This window comes from Manis javanica, chromosome 4 (genome assembly GCF_040802235.1).
Source record: "Manis javanica isolate MJ-LG chromosome 4, MJ_LKY, whole genome shotgun sequence".
Classification (NCBI taxonomy): domain Eukaryota; kingdom Metazoa; phylum Chordata; class Mammalia; order Pholidota; family Manidae; genus Manis; species Manis javanica.
In genome coordinates this window covers 145,667,618-145,689,907 of record NC_133159.1, presented here as the reverse complement: position 1 = coordinate 145,689,907, position 22,290 = coordinate 145,667,618, and the positions used below count along the sequence as shown (strand labels likewise).

At 37.1% G+C, this 22,290-nt stretch overlaps 1 protein-coding gene across 2 annotated transcripts in view; it reads right to left on the bottom strand.

Annotated features, from left to right (window-relative positions):
- PPM1D (protein phosphatase, Mg2+/Mn2+ dependent 1D) overlaps positions 1-22,290 on the bottom strand; it is a 75,085-nt gene that overhangs the window by 14,895 nt on the left and 37,900 nt on the right. For both annotated transcript variants that reach the window (XM_073235297.1, XM_073235298.1), the window contains exons 4-5: positions 8,128-8,318; positions 2,846-3,088 (exon numbers count right to left, since the gene is read on the bottom strand). In XM_073235297.1, the coding sequence (XP_073091398.1) occupies positions 2,846-3,088; positions 8,128-8,318 (434 nt within the window). The remainder of the gene's footprint in view (positions 1-2,845; positions 3,089-8,127; positions 8,319-22,290) is intronic.

The following is a 22,290-nucleotide window of genomic DNA, read 5'->3' as shown; positions in this document are numbered from 1 at the left end:
GCAACTTCTTCATGAACATATCTCCCCAGGCAAGGGAAACAAAACAAAAATGAACAAGTGGGACTATATCAAGCTGAAAAGCTTCTGTACAGCAAAGGACACCATCAATAGAACAAAAAGACATCCTACAGCATGGGAGAATATATTCATAAATGACATATCTGATAAAGGGTTGACATGCAAAATATATAAAGAGCTTGTGCACCTCAACAATCAAAAAGCAAATAATCCAGTTAAAAAATGGGCATAGGATCTGAACAGACACTTCTCCAAAGAAGAAATTCAGATGGCCAACAGGCACATGAAAAGATGCTCCACATCGCTAGTGATCAGAGAAATGCAAATTAAAACCATGAGGTATCACCTCACACCAGTAAGGATGGCCACTATCCAAAAGACAAATAATAACAAATGTCGGTGAGGATGTGGAGAAAGGGGAACCCTGCTACACTGCTGGTGGGATGTAAATTAGTTCAACCATTGTGGAAAGCAGTATGGAGGTTCCTCAAAAAACTAAAAATAGAAATATCATTTGACCCAGGAATTCCACTTCTAGGAATTTACCCTAAGAATGCACCAGCCCAATTTGAAAAAGACAGATGCACCCCTATGTTTATTGCAGCATTATTTACAATAGCCAAGGAACGGAAGCAACCTAAGTGTCCATCAGTAGATGAATGGATAAAGAAGATGTGGAACATATACAAAATGGAATATTATTCAGCCATAAGAAGTAAACAAATTCTACCATTTGCAACAACATAGATGGAGCTGGAGGGTATTATGCTCAGTGAAATAAGCCAGGCTGAAAAAGACAAGTACCAAATGATTTCACTCATCTGTGGAGTATAAGAACAAAGAAAAAACCAAAGGAACAAAACAGCAGCAGACTCACAGATCCCAAGAACACAGAACAGTTACCAAAGGGAAAGGTACTAGGGAGGATGGGTGGGAAGGGAGGGACAAGGGGGAAAAAGGGACATTACAGTTATCAGACATAATGTTGGGAGGGGTACGGGGAGGGCTGTACAACACAGAGAACACAAGTAGTGATTCTATAGCTTCTCACTATGCTGATGGACAGTGACTATAATGGGGTATGTGGTGAAAGAAATGTGCTGTAGTGATGTATCACTTAAACAGAGGTACTCCTACTCAATAGCCATCTCAAAACAAAGATCTGACTACTGGTTTATCTTAGAATTCAAACAGAAGTTGACATGACTGTAGATAGATTAACCTGGTCCTAAATGCCTAATCTAAATGTGAGAAAGTCTTAAAAATAATTCAAAATCAACCAAAATATCATTATATTTATCTAGATGTTATTAAACATAGGATTATTGAAACAATGAAATTAATCAGAGATATTTTTGAGTTCTTAGAACTGTGTCAATTAATATAAATAAAACAAAACAGTTTATTGGGCAGAAGTTTGCTTTTAGTTACCTGTTAGGTCATAGACAACAATACTAATTATTCTGAATGGCTCTAAATATTTTCCCTTATTTGGGTGGGGCCAATTGGTTAACAAATAACCAAGGCTACATACATAAAAGGTAGTGCATATATAAATCTCCTTATCATTAGTTTACATTAGATTATTTTTCAGAATTGTAGAAATAATTTTAAAAACATACTTCATGTGCAATTTACGTAAAATTTTACTAATGCCAATCAGGAGACAGCAATATTTTTTATATCAATATTAAGAATACATATTCTTATTACATTATCTTCTGTCCCCTCACCCTTACTTCCTTCTCTATCCTTCCTAAAGGTCAACTATTCATGTACAAGTACTTTAGGGAACATGAAAACAAATGAATACATTCAATTTCAGAAAGAAGAGACTTTAAAAGGTTTTAATCTGCATCATTATCCAAAGATTTTCAAAGAAAAGAAAGGTTTGACAAGAATTTAGCAAAGTAAGTATAAAATAATTTGTCAATTTCTAAATGAAGAGTCCATGTAAGGAAAACTAAGGTGCCATGTGTAATGTGAAGTAAAAGCACGCAAAGGAGTGATAGTGTATTTCCAAGTACTGAATATAGGATCACAACACGCCATATTAAATTTATTGTATTGTGCAGCTCTGAACACCTTTAAAAACTACCTGAATACAAAACATAAAATTCCACTGTATTTCCCATTTTAATAGTCAATATTCTGAAAGCATATTCTCAGAAGGCCAAGTATATCAAAGCGGTTATCAATATTGATAATTTATAGAAGGAAAAAAATAGGGATGAAATTAGAAAAGGGGAAATATGGTACCATTTAAATTTGCTTATTTGACAGCTTATCTTAAACTCATTCAATATTAACATGGATAAGAAAAAGGAATGATGTTTCTTATCCATGTTAATAGAAAACCAGTTCTAAGGTCTGAGATCCTAATGTCCAGTTCAATCTTGATTCTGAATGATCTTATTCAAACTGCTTAATCTCTCAGTCTTATTGTCTATAAAATATAATAACATCTGTACTATTTATTTACTGTTCTAGGTTATGAGGCTCAAATGAAATATAAGGAATGTGCTTCACAAACCTTTAAATGCTCGCAAATGTTCATAGTATTAGAAGGGGATCAATACATTCCAAATATATTTAATATAGCTGGTATTTTTCAGGGGTCACATCTAATCACCTTTCTATAAGGTGCTATACACGCAGCTGGCACTCATATTAGCACTGACAATAAGATATATGGCAAAGATCCATCACTTTCTTGAACTTAGTTCAAATCGAAAAATCCTATTATAAAAAGAATCTAAAACTGTTTTCAGGTAACACTCATTAAAGAAATTCCATTACAATGCTTAAATACTGTAGAATTAGATACCTTGACTGGTGGTGTAGAACATGGAGAAGGAGTCAGCACACAGGTTTCTTGACTCTTATAGTAAGGGCTCTCAGTCAGGTTCAGATAGAGCTCATCTTCATTGGTGAAATTTCCCTGACTGTCCACTCCTGGAGAAATGCAGATTACTATGGCACTGGTGTTATCTGCTCGAAGCATGCGCTGCCTCCAGCGGCCAAGTGCTCGATTCACGAGCATTTTGGCACAAGATTGTACATGCTTACCCTGTATTTAAAAGAACAAGGAGAAAGAAGGTAACTCAGTTTACTTCATCAAATTTAAAATTTGATATTGAAGGTATTCAATATGGCCTAAACACATACATTTCCAAGACTTCAAACATTGTCCACAGTCCCCACAACTATGTTAAAATGGTACTGCTCTAAATTAAAAACAAAATCAAAACAAGGTCTCATCCTGTGATTACAGTTCACCTGTATTTTTATCTTTTCATAGCAAAAACTCAGTCTTCACTGTTAACATTAATCAGAAAAAGTTACACAGAAGTTATAAAGAGGGGAGTAAACAAAGTTATTATAGCTAACACTGCGAAGGGCCAATTTTCTCCTAAAATAAGAGCTTCTACCAATCAAAGACATGACCCAATAAAAAAAACTGTCAAAGGATATGGAAAAAACTCAGAGACAAGGAAATATAAATGACTCTTAAATATATATATTAATGGTCAGTGTCACTCATATGAGGAAAAAAGCAATACAATACGTGGTTATAGTATAGAGATAAAAAAGTAGCAACAAGAAATAAAAATAAATGATTTCCTGTTACACAAATAAATGTAGCTTGGAATAAAACTTTCAGCATCATATGTGGATTCAGTAATTACTAAGTTTCAAAGAACAGAAATGAAAATGATGTGTTCCAGAAAACATGGCTACATGTCTTAAAAAGTACCTCTAGAAATACTGAATGATGAAAATGAGTAGAAATGTCTGAAAAAGAAAAATGTACCATGAACTGTAATTGGAAAACAATTTCGTTATTTTATGTAATGTGATAAAGATATATTAAAGTAAACAGAACCCAAGAATGGACTAACTGTTACCAAAGGGAAAGGGACTGGGGAGAATGGGAGGGAAGGGAGGGATAAGGGCAGGGAAGAAGAAAGGGGATATTATGATTAGCATGTATAATGTGGTGGGGGGAGAACGGGAGGGCTGTGCAACACAGAGAAGACAAGTAGTCATTCTACAATATCTTACTATGCTGATGCACAGTGACTGTAATAGGGTTTGTGGGGGGGACTTGGTAAAGGGGAGACCCTAGTAAACATAATGTTCTTCATGTAATTGTAGATTAATGATAATAAAATTATATATATATATATATATATATTAAGGTAATATTTGCAACAACATGGATGGAAACAAGCCAGGTAGAGAAAGACAAGTACCAAATGATTTCACTTATTTGTGGAATATAACAATGAAGCAAAACTGAAGAAACAAAAAAGCGGCAGACTCACAGACTCCAAGAAGGGACTACCAATTACCAAAGGGAAGGGAGTGGGGAGGGAGGGAGAAGGGGATTAAGGGGCATTACAATTAGCATACATAATATAGGTGGCTCATGGGGAAGGCAGTAAAGCACAGAGAAGACGGGTAGTGACTCTATAGATTCTTACTACACTGATGGACTGTGACTGCAATGGGATATTGGGGGATTTGATAACATGGGTGAATGTTGTAACCACAATACTGCTCATGTGAAACCTTCGTAAGATTGTATATCAGTGATACCTTAATAAAAAAATACATATATATATATATTAAGGTACTATAAGTACAAAAATACTAGTGTACTATAATATACTATAATGTATACTATATAATGTATGTACTACAGTACTGTAAGCACTAGATTAAAAATGTATAATGTACTGTAACTCACTTGGCTGTCATCTATATCCCTAAAGTTGACATATTAAAACTGGATAAAGAACTGTTTTTTTTTTTCCCATCCTTTCCTTGGGAAAACAGGGAATTATCTTTATTTGGTGTTGATCAATCTAGGCATTTATAGTATTCTGACACATTAATGATGGCAAATTGCAAATAAGTCCCTCTCAATTATTTTGTTTAAAACCTTAATATTAAGCCATCCTTGCATTCCCAACATGTGCTACTTTGTAATGATTTTTTCCAACATTGCTTTTTCCTTTCCTATATGAAAAAATTACATACCTCACAACTGATGAAAAGGCAGCATTAATCTCTAACTCATGAATCTCTCACATTCACCAGTGGATATGTTTCACTCAGTCTCCAAACACTAGCTCACTGAGAAGTCACTGAAGGACTCTTTTACCTTTCACTGTTTCAGTGTACCTGTTTCCCTTCCCAGCAAAGCTATGGGAAAGAAATCTCTATAAGCCATTCCAAGTGTCTTACTTGTACTTTTCTCTCAGCTCACTGATTCTGTTAATTTGGGCTTTCCCAATACCATTTCCTTTTCTTCCATTATACAGTCTCACTAGATGATCTCATAAATTGTCATAGCTTTACCTAACTCCTGTTAACACTCAAATTAGTATTTCCAGGTTCCCTCTCAAATATTTCTACCCGCCTAACTGAAAATATCTATCTAGGTGAACCACAGGCATCTCCAGTTCAACATGCCTGCATCTGAATTAATTACATCTCCTCTCTTCCAAGTATGTTTCTTTTTGAAAACAGCTATGAGTCACCATGCAGAAATTTGGGTGCCATAATATTCTCCTTCCTCAAAAACCCAAGTTCTGTCAATTCTACCACCCATGTAGAATTTTGTTCTTGTGTGTGTGTATGTTGGTTTTTTTTTTTACCATTGCTGCCTAGATCAAGCTTGCAAAATTTCTCAGCTGTAATTTAACAGCAGCCACCAAAGTGGAAGCCTAACAGATCCATTAAAAACCACAAAATCAGTTCCACTGACTGTAATAAGAATCAACATGTGAAGAGAGGTGAAGACAGACATTATAACTATGATTTAACTCATCAAAATTCATCTTCTCTTGGGGATTCTTTACTAATTGTTGCTGCCAACCCATTCTCTTTCTTGCCAACTTTGCATCAGTTTAATTTTGTTAATTGGCAAGGTGGTTTTCTCATACCTCCTAATAAATAGAATCCTCATATCCATTATCACCTATCCTCTATTTTACAATATACCTTGTAATGAAGAAGCTTTCTAAATGCAGATTTAAAATGCAGTTTTTCAATAACATTGTCTCTCCTCTCTGACTTTACAATTCTAGTCCTTTGCCTGGAAAGCTTCTCTCCTCCCTTGATCTATTTACCTGATAAATGCAACCCCACCTTTAAGACTTGCTCAAATATCTCTCCATGAAACTTATGCAGTCTTCCCAAATTCTCCCTCTCAGTTCTCATCACACTTGTTCTAAATATTGCTACATGGATGCTTCCTTTAATACTCATTCTAGAAACACTTCATGTTGATAGGTTTTAGCCATCTACTACATACTGGCTTTTGGCCTTCTCATTCCCCTAATGTTTCTCTCTCTTTATCATCATGAAAGAATTCTAAATACAAAAGAAAAAATAGTCTTTATTTCATCTTTCTTTTATATCTGATGTCACTAACCAGATGCAACATCCTAGCCCTGAAGTTGTAAATGTTAATCGAGACATGACTCTATCTTTGAACAATTCACAATCAAATGGTATTGATAGGTATTTATATATCCTATTTGTAATAACATGGTAAATGCTGAGCAAGGACCATATTCTATTTACCTTTGCAATCTGCACCTAGTACCTAATGTTAGCTGAATGAGTGAATGAATGGAGGCAATTTAACACAAGTTCATTTTGCCTTCTTTTCACCCTCCTTTATCACCCTTCTTTATCATTCACCCTTCTTTATCATTCCTCCCATCCTAGAGAAAAATTGTCTTTCCAAGGAGAGCCCACCCCCTTAACTCCAGTTATCTCTATGTGCTCTGGACCTTTACTTGATCAATATCCCTTACTTTTTATGTAATGTCAATCTTTTTCTTAAGATTAAAACACTGCTTTCAAGATCCAATCTTTTCAGCCTAACAATGGCACATTGCCTTGTCTACCTGAACACTCACTACATCTATTTCACAAAGTACTCTTTCACCACCACTTCCAATCTGCTAATGCTCTCAGCACTTCAACCGAAACTCTTCATCCTTGGAGGTCACTAACAAAATATCCTAACTGTAAAATACCCTGGCCTGGTCTCATCAATCTGCCTCTACTTTACAGAACTTGACAATGTTCACTATTAACTCCAAAACTCTCTTTCCTTGCCAACATGGCATTCCTCCAATTCTCCTTACTTTGTCATTGCTCAGAATGAAAAGGAAATCAATTTTCATGCAAGTCAGGAAGGAAATAAAAGGATATTCTCACTGATGGTTGGGTATTTCTAGGTCTACAACTGACTAAAAGGATAGGTGACATAAAGTTACCATGTGACCCAGCAATTCCACTCCTTTGTACATACCTACGATAACTGAAAACATATCCATATAAAAACCTGTACATGACTGTTCATAGCAATGTCATTTACAACAGCCAAAGAGTGGAAACAACCCAAATATCTATCAACCGATGGGCAGATAAATAAAATATTATATATCCATAAATGGAAAACTACCCAGCCATAAAAGAGAATAAAGTATTGATGCAAGCAACATGGATAAACCTTGAAAACATTATGCTTAAGTGAAAGAAGTCAGACACAGAAGGCCACATATTATATTATCTCATTTATATGAAATAACCAAAACAGGCAAATACACAGAGACAGAAAGATTAGTTGTTGCCAGGGGGTGGGGAAAGGAGGAGATAGTGAATGACTCCTAATAGTTACAGTGTTTGTGGCAAGGCAGTGGTGAAAATGTTGTGGAATTAGTGGTGATGGTTGTACAACTTTAAAAATATACTAAGGGACCACTGAATCATACTCTTCAAAGGATAGTTTTTATAGTATGAGAATTATATCTCAACTTAAAAAAGAGGATTAGCGAGGTTTCGAAGCCCAGTAAGGGCTGTTTATAATGAAGTCAGTGGCTATGTGCTTTGTTTTCTAGTTTCATTTATTTATTTCCTGTCTCATTCCCCTAATGAGCTGCAAAGTCTAAGTTTAAATTATTTCTAGAGCCAGGCAAATGCAAAAATCTCAAACTGAACATCCTTAGCTCATATGCAAGGCCCCTGAAAAAAGTACCAGAACAATGTGTAGACAATGATATCAAATTATTGAGTCCCTCTTACCATCAAATATTTTTTCTCCTCTTGGTCCTGGCACATTGAGACGGCATCCTGAGGTGGAATCATATTCCAAAGTCCATCACTCCCCAAGATAATATACTTGTGCTTCTGGGGGTCAAGAGTGTGGACACTTGTGTCTGGTTCAGGTGATACCACAAACTCACCACTGAAGAAGTCATAGCTCCACAAATCACCTGGGGGCAGGGGGCAGAGAGAAGAAGCAGCAAGCATTATTTCCAAGCCAGAAGCATCACATCTGTAGATTAAAGGGGAAAATGCTCTTGTTCATCTCAACAGATATAGGAGAGCAGTTGGTAATATTCACAATCCACTCATGAGTAAAAAAAACCAAACTTCCTAGCAAACTAGAAATAAAAGGTAACTTCCTTAACCTGATACAAGTATGCCTTCTCTCATTTCTTTTCCCATACTACACTGGAAGTCCTTGTCAATACAGTAAGATAATACAAAAAAATAAATCAGATATATGAATTGGAAAGGAAAAATAAAACTATAATTATTTACAGATAATAGTAAGAAATAGAAAATAAAAATTTTTAAACAATTCCATTTACAACAGTGAACCAAATGTAAGGCACTTAGAAATAAATTTTAGAAAAGATGTTCAGGTTTTTTATGGACAAGACTATACAATTAGATTCCAAAACATTAAAAAGACTACCTAAATAAGACAAATGAACCATTACTTATATAATTTAAGATAACATTATGAAGATGTTAATTTTGCCAAAAATAACTATAAAGTCAATGTAATTCCAACCAAAATCCCAAAAGGGTTTCTTGTAGAATTTGACAAGCTGATAATAAAATGAATAGGTAAGAGCAAAGGGCCAACATTAACCAAGATAATTGTGAAGAAAAGGTAGGGAGAACTTGCTCTACACATTAAGGGTCCTAGCAGCTATATGAAAATCTCCTGCTAACCCCTACGTCAAGAAAGTACCTACATCAAAAAATTACAGAATGAGTCACAGTCACTTGAAAGAAAATTCTACAGATAAAAAGGAGCATTTTATGCCCTTAACATACCAAAATGACCCAAATTTGGAGGTCAATACTTCACCCCTTCAGTGAGCCAGAAAAAGAAAAGGTTCTTAACAAAGTCATCTTCCTTGATTAGCTCCACATAAAACAATGCCCAAACTTCTGCCTTTTAGACCTATTATATATATACCTTACAATGTTCAACAGAACTTTAGTTGACTCAGACCATAAAAAAAATCAATGAAACTGAAATAGAAAAATTTTTTTATAGAAACCATCTGCTCTTCTGTGATACATAAGACAAAGGTAAGTGGAACAATATAAAACTTTTCTTTTACTCCCAAAAACTGGGTAAGGAGGTAGAAAGAAGGGAGAAAACATTAATTTCTGTCTCTTTTGTTTGTTGTGAAGTACTGTGGGGAAAAGATCTAAATTAAAAGCAAAAGGTTTTCAGGCAAGAAGGTAAATCATTTTTGTCCCTTCAGCAGGTCTGACTTTTTGCTAAACAAGAGGAAGCTCTTTGTCCTTTCCCTTTCTTATTTAAACTTCCCCATTACTTCCCATCAGAAATACTGGCCAATTCAAACATACTCAGAGTCTAAGAATAAGTGAAATCAATTACTCCATTCTAAAATAGCTAAATTCACTGCTAAGTCATCCCTAAAGGGGCAATTTACCCTTCAGAGTAGCAAAAGAAAACACATGTGACCACTAAAAGCTAATTATAATCTAGGCCAGCTCCCAAAGACACATTTACCTCTTTATAGCAGCAAAACAAAGCTCCCTGGCTGAGGAAATTACAAAAACAGACAAGGGAACAGTTAAGATAAATATTAAGGCAGCAAATACAGAGTTCCTGGGTGATGCTAAAAGCTTTCAAAAGCCATTTTTTCCCATTATTTGGGATTAATATTGCCACTCCAAGTAAGAACACAAATTTTTATAAAGCAGAATCCCTAATATGTGTACTAAACTTAGAATCTAGGTTAAAAAAATCCAATTTTTAATGTGATGCAGATGACAGTGAAGATCACAATTTCCCACTGTTAATATTTTTGTTAAATATTTTCATATTTATAATTTATTTTATAAAATATAAATATTTTATATTAATATTTTTATAAAATTTAAGATATTTTTAAATAAATTGTTTATTTGAATAGGTAATACATTCACATGGAATAAAAATCAAAAGATACAAAAGGTATACAATGAAAAATCTCCCTTTCCCATCCTTGTCCTTCCCAGTTCTCCAATAACTATTGTTCTTAATGTATCCTTCCAGAGATGTGTGTGTATAGATACACATATACATACAGAGCACACACTGTGTACACTCCTTTGGCAAAATCCTCCTCTCAGGCTTATAATTACTCTTACTGATAAGTTCCAAATCACTAGTCCCCAGTATCTTGCCAATCTTCTATTTTTATCTTCTACTTTTCTCACTAAACTTCAATATATTTCTAGAAGGACTTATTTCTACTAACTTAAACTTCTGAAACTTGGACTTGACTGGGATTGCATTACATCTATCGATCTGTTTGGAGAGAAATGCCATCTTAACAGTATTAGATGGATCTTGGATCTCCCATTCCAAGAACACACTGTATCTTTATTTAGGTGGTCTTTGATTTCTTTCATCGGTGCTTTATAGTTTTCAGAATACAAATCATGAGCATAGTTTATAACAATTACATCTAAGTATTCATGGTTTTGGTGCAGTTATAAAAGTTTTTTTCAGTTCCAATTTTGAACTGTTCATTGCTAGTACATTAAAATATGCTTAATTGTGTATGTTGAATTTGGATCTTATTACTGAATTCCCTTACTAATTCTAGAGGTGCTTTTGGAGACTCTTGAGATTTTTCCCTGTAGACAACATTGCCATTTGTAGAGGGGGTTGATTTTATTTATTTGCTAGACCACGGTGAGATTAGGTTGCACACATCAAGACACTTCACCCTTAAATATTAAAGCTTCAGCATTTATCTCCTAAACATTTTAAGATATTTTCCTATATAACCATACTCCTATGAAACCAAATTTCATATTGATCCAGTATTATGTAATATAAAATACCTGTTCAAATTTCCCCGGTTGTCCCAATAATACTTTTTTAATATCCAAGATCCACCCAAGGATTATTCACTGAACTTAGCTATCATATTTTTTAGTTGTTTTTAACCCAGAACAATTACCTAGGTTTTTTTGGTTTTCTTATTTGTGACACTGACAGCTGTGAAGAGTCCATGCCTGCTGTTTTGTAGAGCAACCCTTAATTTGGATTCATCTGATTGTTTCCATCTGCTCTCATGGTAGATACATAAGGGTTTGAATATTCAGGTTAAACATGGTTTTAGCCAGAACACTACATTGCTGAACTTGTATCCTTCTCAGTTTATCACATTAGGAGACACAAAGTGTCACTGTGTCCCATTATTGGTGATGCAAAGCCTGATCATTGGTTAAAGTACTATCTACAAGCATTGTAAAGGTGCCTTTTTCTTTTTGTAATCGTTAAGTAATCTGTAGGGTGATAGTTTGAGCCTGTGCAAAACATCCTGTTCTCCACCAAAATATGCCATATTTTTGCATCCACTAATGATTCTTGAATGAATCTATGATGGTTGTAAACTAATGATAGAGCACTCTAACGACATTTTTACTTGTCTTAAGGAGAGCTTTCCATTCTTCTACCTCTTTAGTATCAGGACAGACTTATAAATTCTTCTTTTCCATAAAATATTATAATGTATTCCTGTTGTTATTGTTTGAAGCTCAAGTTGCTTTAAATTTTCCAGTAAAAATCCTTAGAATTTGAATTTTTAACAAAATCATCAAGTAATTCAAATTCACAGCCAGTTCCCTTACTTTATCAGCTCAGGGAATCCATGTGGTTTTATCTGATATCAGATGAGTAAGGATGAGAATTGGGCCTTGAATTGAGTGGGGTTTTTTTTTTATTACTGTCTTGGTATTTGTATACCAAAATAGGATCAGAGAATGTCATTACTGCATGTACTGAAGAGAGGCGTCTTGGACGTCATGTAGATGTTGGCTGCTCGCTCGAAGGCCATGTCTTTTGTCCTCAATGGAGGAGAAAGAGGCCTTTCTCCTGCTTTCAGTATATTCTCTCCTTGTTTCTGTGGCACATGGCAGTCAGCAGTGACACCCAATGGTCCTTACCCCTAGTAAATCTCAGCACATACCACCACCCCAACTATGTGGGTAGCTTCCCATGGCAAGTTTCCCAGCAACTTTTGCCAAACCTAATTCACTTTCAGAACCGCTACCAAAACCGTCTCTTTTAAAACATAAGTTTAAGGGAGATTAAGGATGGTGGTGTGAGAGGTGAGACAGAGGCTTCCTCCTAAAACCACATATAATACAAAAATATAATTAATACAACTAATGCTGAAAGAGCAACAGGAAAGAGGACTGCACCAGACTGCATACACCTGGAGAAAAGAGAAGACCTCACAGAACAGGGTAATGTACCAAAGCTGTAGCCCGGCAGGAGCCAAGCCCTTCCCCCACCCCAGCTCACCAGCTGGAGGAAGAGAAACGGAATGGGGAGGGAGTGGAGGCCTGGGACTGCTGAATACCTAACACAAACCTACATTTCATAGTGCTTTCAAGATACTCTCATGATTAGGGGAAAGCTAACACAGGCAGAATTCCTGGAGACTGAGATTCCAGCCACATGTGGAAAGCAGGGATCCATATCCGGCTCTCTGGGACAAAAGAAAAGCGGGCAAAAAACCATGTTCTCCACTAACAAGGTTCTTCCTAACAAGGAAGGCCTTAGCAAGAGGGCTGCTAAAGGGGCAAGGATTGCACAGAGCTTACTGCTCAGGAGAAAGGACATGTAGACAAAATTATCCGGGTGCACTCTGACCAGCAGGTTAGGAGCTTTCACGATTTCCAGGTACTCTAGCTCTCTGGCTGGCTACACAGCTCCAAGGATCTGCCTCCATGACAGGCAGCCTACTGCGCCTTTCTCCCAATGAGCCGCACCTGGCTCGCAAATCGGCAAACCCTACCCTGGCACTAGGCCAGTCAGAGGGAAGATCTGTCTACAGCAACTACAAATGCAAAGCATAGAGGCTTATACCTGTGTGCTCGGCCCACTGGTTCAGGCAGCAGAGACAGGCATAGCAACCGGGAAGCACGAAACAGCTCTTTCCTCCCCCCAGGCACCAATACCACTCCCCTGCTACCCCCAACATTGCTTCAGGGGCTGAGCAGCTCCAGAGTAGAAATTCTGGACACTAGAGGGCACCATATACAAATATGAAATGCCAAAGGAACCTGGGCCAGAGTAAAATTAATGTAACTCCTGAGAAAGATGACATGGACCTCATGAATCTTCTTGAAAGGGAGTTCAAAATAAAAATCATTAACATGCTAATGGAGGTACGGAAAGATATTCAAGAATTCAAGAATGAATTCTGGTCAGAGAGCACCACTGAAGAGCACAATGGAGGGAATTAAAAGCAGATTAGATACGGTAAAGAAGACAATAAATGAAATAAAAACTAGAGAAGAAGAATACAAAGAAGCTGAGGAACAGAGAGAAAAAAGGATCTCTAAGAATGAAAGAATATTAAAAGAACTGTGTGACCAATCCAAATGAAAACTATTTGCATTCTATGGGTACCAGAAGAAGAAGAGATAAAGAAAGGGACAGAAGTGTCTTTGAGGAGGTAACTGTTGAAAACGTCCCCAATCTGGGGAAGGAGACAGTCTCTCAGGCCATGGAGATCCACAGATCTCCCAACACAAGGGACACAAGGAAAACAACACCAACACATATAGTAATTAAAATTGCAAAGATCAAGGATAAGGACAGAATATTAAAACGAACCAGAGAGAGAAGTAAGATCACATACAAAGGAAAGCCCATCAGGCTAACATCAGACTTCTCAGCAGAAACCTTACAGGCCAGAAGGGAGTTCCATGATGTATTTAATCCAATGAAGCAGAAGGAACTTGAAACAAGATTACTTTATCTGGCAAGATTATCATTTAAATTTGAAGGAGGGATTAAACAATTTCCAGATAAACAAAAGTTGAGAGAATTTACCTCCCACAAACCATCTCTACAGTCTATTTTGGAGGGACTGCTATAGATAGAAGTGTTCCTAAGATTTAATAGCTGTCACCAGAGATAATAAAACCACAGTAAAGAAAGTAGAACAGCTAATTACTAAGCAAATGCAAAATTAAATTAACTATCCCCAAACTCAAACAAGGGATAGACAAAGAGTACATAATATGATACCTAATACATAAAGAATGGATGAAGAAGAAAAAGGAAGAAAAAAAGAAAATAACCTTTATATTGTGTTTGTAATAGCATATTAAGTGAGTTAAGTTAGACTCTTAGATAGTAAGGAAGTTAGCCTTGAACATTTGGTAACCACGAATCTAAAGTTTGCAATGGCAATAAGTACATACTTATCGATAATCACCCTAAATGTACATGGACTGAATGCACTAGTCAAAAGACACAGAGTCACTGAATGGATAAAAAAACAAGACACATCAATATGCTGCCTACAATACCCTCACTTTATACCCAAAGACATACACAGACTAAAAGTGAAGAAATGCAGAGGATCACAGGAAGATGGCGGCGTGAGTAGTTCAGAGGAAATCTCCTGCCCAAAACATATATATTTACGAAAATACAATAAATACAACTATTCCTAAAAGAGACACCAGTGGATGCAGTACAACAGCCAGGATACATCTATACCTGCGAGAACTCAGTATCACACGAAGGGGGTAAGATACAAGCTGTGGCCAGGCGGGACCCAAATGCTCCCCCACTGCAAAACCAGCGGGAAGAAAGGAGTCAGAACGGGGAGGGAGTGAAAGCACAGGACTGCTAAACAACCAGCTCTAGAAATCCGCATGTGGAACACAGACACAAGATGCAAGGGGTGCTGGATATTAGAGAAACGGAAAAGCAAAACCTGAGAGCAGGTCCCCGAAACCGGCGCCCCTGAGACAAAAGAAAAGCGAGTACTTTCTGCAAGTCTTAAAGGGACAGGGACCCCATAGCTGGATGAAATTATCCCAGCAGCTGGGAGTACCGGGGAAACATAGGCACCCTAAACGGAGGCAGTGCAGCTCTGAAGCCCCTCACAGGACTAGGCAGCCTGCCAGTCGTTCCTCCAACTGGCGCGGACCCCGACACATGGGACCAGTAGCAGGAGAGTGGGAGCGCATGCCTGGGGCGGAAGCGCTAGAAGGAACCGAGAGCAGATCCGTGCGCCATACGGCTAGCCCTCAGCGGCGCGACCGAACAGCCCGGGTGCGGCTCGTGCACACCGGCAGCAGTGAAGCCAGAGCCCGGTAGAAGCCTGCGCGGAAAAGCCTGGCATGCACCAGCAGCAGAGCCAGAAGGAGCAGGCACGCTCCCAGGCACCGACTGGAATTCCAGCCCAATGCACAGTCACCCGGGCCAGACTGTGTTTATAACAGCTCAATAAGCGAGTGAGGTCAGACAGTAAGATAGTAAACAAGCTAACCTTGAACCTTTGGTAACCACAAATCTAATGCCTGCAATGGCAATAAGTACATATCTTCCAATAATCACCCTAAATGTAAATGGACTGAATGCACCAATCTAAAGACACAGCGTAACAGAATGGATAAAAAAGCAAGACCCATCTATATGCTGCTTAAAAGTCAAGGGTTGGAGAAAGATATTTCATGCAAACAACAGAGAGAAAAAAGCAAGTGTTGCAATACTAGTACCAGACAAAATAGACCTCAAAATAAAGAAAGTAACAAGAGTTAAAGAAGGACATTACATAATGATAAAGGGCTCAGTCCAGCAAGAGGATATAACCATTATAAACATATATGCACTCAATACAGAAGCACCAATATATGTGAAACAAATACTAACAGAATTAAAGGAGGAAATAGAATGCAATGCATTCATTTTGGGAAACTTTAACACAACACTCACCCCAAAGGACAGATCCACCAGACAGAAAATGAGGACACAGAGGCACCAAAGAACATGCTAAAACAGATGGACCTAATAGACATCTATAGAACTCCACATCCAAAAGCAACAGGATACACATTCTTCTCAAGTGCACATGGAACATTCTCCAGAATAGACCACATACTAGGCCACAAAAAGAACCTAAGTAAATTTCAAAAGATTGAAATCCTACCAGCCAACTTTTCAGACCACAAAGGTATAAAACTAGAAATAAATTGTACAAAGAAAGCAAAAAGTCTCACAAACACATGTAGGCTTAACAACATGCTCCTAAATAATCAATGGATCAATGACCAAATTAAAATGGAGATCCAGCAATATATGGAAACAAATGACAACAACAACACAAAGCCCCAACTTCTGTGGGACGCAGCAAAAGCAGTCTTCAGAGGAAAGTATATAGCAATCCAGGCATATTTAAAGAAGAAAGAACAATCCCAAATGAATAGTCTAATGTCACAATTATCGAAATTGGAAAATGATAAACAAATGAAGCCTAAGGTCAGCAGACAGAGGGACATAATAAAGACCACAGAAGAAATAAATAAAATTGCGAAGAATAAAACAATAGAAAAAAATCAATGAAACCAAGAGCTGGTTCTTTGAGAAAATAAACAAAATAGATAAGCCTCTAGCCAGACTTATTAAGAGAAAAAGAGAGTCAACACACATTAACAGAATTAGAAACGAGAAAGGAAAAATCATGATGGACCACACAGAAATACAAAGAATTATTAGAGAATACTATGAAAACCTCTATGCTAACAAGCTGAACAACCTAGGAGAAATGGACAACTTCTTAGAAAAACACAACCTTCCAAGACTGACCCAGAAAGAAACAGAAAATCTAAACAGACCAATTCCCTGCAATGAAATGGAATCGGTAATCAAAAAACTACCCAAGAACAAAACCCCCAGGCCAGATGGACTTACCCCGGAATTTTTTTTTTTCTGAGAGGGCATCTCTCATATTTAGTGATCAAATGGTTGTTAACAACAATAAAATTCTGTATAGGGGAATCAATGCTCAATGCACAATCATTAATCCACCCCCAGCTTAATTATCGTCATTTTCCAATCTTCTGAAGCATAACGAACAAGTTCTTACATGGTGAACAAATTCTTACATAGTGGATAAGTTCTTACATGGTGAACAGTACAAGGGCAGTCATCACAAAATCTTTCGGTTTTGATCACTCATTATGAACTATAAACAATCAGGTCAAATATGAATATTAATTTGATTATTATACTTGATTTACATGTGAATTCCACATTTCTCCCTTTATTATTATTATTGTTTTTTTTAATAAAATGCTGAAGTGGTAGGTAGATGCAAGATAAAGGTAGAAAACATAGTTTAGTGTTGTAAGAGAGCAAATGTAGATGATCAGGTGTGTCTGTCGACTATGTGTTAATCCAAGCTAGACAAGGGCAATAATACATCCACAGATGCAGAAGATTTCTCTCAAAACAGGGGGGGTGAGGTTCTAAGCCTCACCTCTGTTGATCCCCAATTTCTCACCTGATGGCCCCCCTGCGACTGTGCCTGTCTTAGGTTGTTCCTCCCTTGAGGAATCTTACCCATCTCTGGCTAACCACTCATCTTCCGGGGCCATACAGGGAAATGTAAAGTTGGCAAGTGTGAGAGAAGCCATATTGTTTGAAAAGGTTAGCTTTTTACTTCTTTGCAGGTTTATGCACTGTGGCTTCTATGCCCAGCATTTGTCTTGAGGTATCTTTACCACTTGGAGGAGTTATGATACTCGGTGAATTCAATATGAGGCATGAATTCTATTTAAGGGTTGTAATTAGGAAGGACTTACCTCAGAATTTTATAAAACATACAGAGAAGACATAACACCTATTCTCCTTAAAGTTTTCCAAAAAACAGAAGAGGAGGGAATACTCCCAAACTCATTCTATGAAGCCAACATCACCCTAATACCAAAACCAGGCAAAGACCCCAGCAAAAAAGAAAACTACAGACCAATATCCCTGATGAACGTAGATGCAAAAATACTCAACAAAATATCAGCAAACCGAATTCGAAAATACATCAGGAGGATCATACACCATGACCAAGTGGGATTCATCCCAAGGATGCAAGGATGGTACAACATTCAAAAATCCATCAACATCATCCAACACATCAACAAAAAGAAGGACAAAAACCACATGATCATCTCCATACATGCTGAAAAAGCATTCAACAAAATTCAAGATCCATTCATGATAAAAACTCAACAAAATGGGCATAGAGAGCAAGTACCTCAACAAAATAAAGGCCATATATGATAAACCCAAAGCTAACATCATACTGAACAGCGAGAGGCTGAAAGCTTTTCCTCTGAGATTGGGAACAAGACAGGGATGCCCACTCTCCCCACTGTTATTCAACGTGGTACTGCAGGTCCTAGCCATGGCAATCAGACACAACAAAGAAATACAAGGAACCCAGATTGGTAAAGAAGAAGTCAAACTGTCACTATTTGCAGATGACATGATATTGTACATAAAAAAACCTAAAGACTCCACTGCAAAACTACTAGAACTAATGTCGGAATTCAGCAAAGTTGCAGAATACAAAATTAACACACAGAAATCTGTGGCTTTCCTATACACTAACAATGAACTAATAGAAAGAGAAATCAGGAAAACAATTCCATTCACAGTAACATCAAAAAGAATAAAATATCTAGGAATAAACCTAACCAAGGAAGTGAAAGACCTATACCCTGAAAACTACAAGACACTCTTAAGAGAAATTAAAGAGGTCACTAACAAATGGAAACTCATCCCATGCTCCTGGCTAGGAAGAATTAATATCATCAAAATGTCCATCCTGCCCAAAGCAATATACAGATTCGATGCAATCCCTATCAAATTCCCAACAGCATTCTTCAATGAACTGGAACAAATAGTTCAAAAATTCATGTGGAACCATCAAAGACCCCGAATAGCCAATGCGATCCTGAGAAGGAAAAATAAGGTGGGGGGATTCTCGCTCCCCAACTTCAAGTTTTATTACAAAGCCACAGTAATCAAGACAATTTGGTACTGGCACAAGAACAGAGCCACAGACCAGTGGAACAGAATAGAGACTCCAGACATTAACCCAAACATGTATGGTCAATTAATATTTGATAAAGGAGCCATGGACATACAATGGGGAAATAACAGTCTCTTCAATAGATGGTGATGGCAAAACTGGACAGCTACATGTAAGGGAATGAAACTGGATCACTGTCTAACCCCATACACAAAAGTAAACTCCAAATGGATCAAAGACCTGAATGTAAGTCATGAAACCATAAAACTCTTAGAAAAAAACATAGGCAAAAATCTCATGGACATAAACATGAGTGACTTCTTCATAAACATATCTCCCTGGGCAAGGGAAACAAAGGCAAAAATGAACAAGTGGGACTATATCAAGTTAAAAACCTTCTGTACAACAAAGGACACCATCAATAGAACAAGAAGGTATCTTACAGTATTGGAGAATATATTCATAAATGACAGATCCGATAAAGGATTGACATCCAAAATATATAAAGAGCTCACATGCGTCAACAAACAAAAAGCAAATAATCCAATTAAAAAATGGGCAGAGGAGCTGAATCGACAGTTCTCTAAAGAAGAAGTCCAGATGGCTAACAGGCACATGAAAAGATGTTCCACATTGCTAATCATCAGAGAAATGCAAATTAAAACCACAATGAGATACCACCTCACACCAGTAAGGATCACCATCATCGAAAAGACAAACAACAACATGTTGGCGAGGTTGTAGAGAAAGGGGAATCCTCCTACACTGCTGGTGGGAATGTAAACTAGTTCAACCACTGTGGAAAGCAGTATGGAGGTTCCTCAGAATGCTCAAAATAGAAATACCGTTTGACCCAGGAATTCCACTTCTAGGAATTTACCATAAGAATACAGCACTCCAGTTTGAAAAAGACAGATGCACCCCTATGTTTACCACTGCACTGTTTACAATAGCCAAGATATGGAAGCAACCTAAATGTCCATCAGTAGATAAATGGATAAAGAAGATGTGGTACATATACACAATGGAATATTACGCAGCCATAAGAAAAAAACAGATCCCACCATTCTCAACAACATGGATGGAGCTAGAGGGCATTATGCTCAGTGAAATAAGCCAAGTGGAGAAGGACAAGTACCAAATGATGTCACTCATACGTGGAGTATAAGAACAAAGGAAAACTGAAGGAACAAAACAGCAGCAGAATCACAGAACCCAAGAATGGACTAATAGTTACCAAAGGGAAAGGGACTGGGGATGATAGGTGGGAAGGGAGGGATAAGGGCAGGGAAAAAGAAAGAGGGCATTACGATTAGCATGTATAGTGCATGGGGGACATGGGGAGGGCTGCACAACACAGAGAAGACAAGTAGTGATTTTACAGCATCTTACTACACAGATGAACAGTGACTGTGAAGGGGTATGTGGGGGAGACTTGGTGAAGGGGTGAACCTAGTAAACATAATGTTGTTTCTGTAATTGTAGATTAATGATACCAAAATAAAAATAATTAAAAATTTAAAAAAGTGAAGGGATGGAGAGAGATATTTCATGCAACTAAAAGAGAGAGAAAAGCAGGAGTTGCAGTACTTGTATAAGACAAAACAGACTTCAAAACAAAGAAAGTCACAAGAGACAAAGAAGGACATTACATAATGATAAAGGGGTCAATCCAACAAGGAGATGTAACCATTATAAATATCTATGCCAACACAGAAGCAACCACATATATGAAACAAATATTGAATTAAAAGGGGAAACAGAATGCAATGCATTCATTCTAGAAGACTTCAACACTCCACTCACTCTGAAGGACAGATCAACCAGACAGAAAATAAGTGAGGACACAGAGGCACTGAACAACACATTAGAACGATGGACATCTAGAGAACTCTACACCCAAAAGCAGCATGATACACATTCTTCTCAAGTGCACATGGAACATTTTCAAGAATAGATCATATACTAGGCCACAAAAAGAGCCACAGTAAGTTCAAAAAATTGCAAGTGTACCAACCAGTTTCTCAGACTACAAAGGCATGAAACTAGAAATAAATTATGCAAAGAAAATGAAAAATCCAACAAACACATGGAGGCTGCACAACATGCTCCTAAATAACCAATGGATCAATGAACAAATGAAAACAAAAGATCAAGCAATATATGGAGACAAATGGCAACAATAATACAACACCGCAAAATCTCTGGGACGCTGCCAAGGCCATGCTAATAGGAAAGTATATTGCAATACTGGCCTACCTCAGGAAAGAAGAACAATCCCATATAAGCATTCTAAACTCACAATTAACGAAACTAGAAAAATAACAACAAATGAGGCCCAAAGTCAGTAGAAGGTGGGACATAATGAAGATTAGAGAAGAAATAAATAAAACTGAAAAAAATAAAACAATAGCAAGAATCAAAGAAAGCAAGAGCTGGTTCCTCAAGAAAATAAACAAAATAGATAAACCCCTAGCCAAACTTACCAAGAAGAAAGGAGAGTCTACACACATGAACAGAATTAGAAATGGGAAAAGAAAAATCGTTATAGACACCACGAAAATACAAAGAATTATTAGAGAATACTATGAAAAATTATATGCCAACAAACTGGAAAACCTATAAGAAATGGACAGCTTTCCAGAAAAATACAACCTTGCAAGGCTGACCAAGGAAGAACCAGAGAATCTGAACAGACCTATTGCCAGCAACAAAATTGAATCAATAATCAAAAACCTACCTAAGAACAAAATTCCTCGACCAGATGGCTTCACTGCTGAATTTTATCAAACATTTAGTGAAGACCCAATACCCATTCTCCTTAAAGTTTTCCAAAAAATAGAAGAGGAGGGAATACTTCCAAACTCATTCTATGAGGCCTGCATCACTCTAATAACGAAACCAGGCAGACATCACAAAAAAAAGAAAATTACAGACCAATATCCCTGATTAACATAGATACAAAAATACTGAACAAAATATTAGCAAACCGAATTTAAAAATATATCAAAAAGATCATCCATCATGATCAAGTAGGATTTATTCCAGGGATGCAAGGATGGTACAACATTCGAAAATC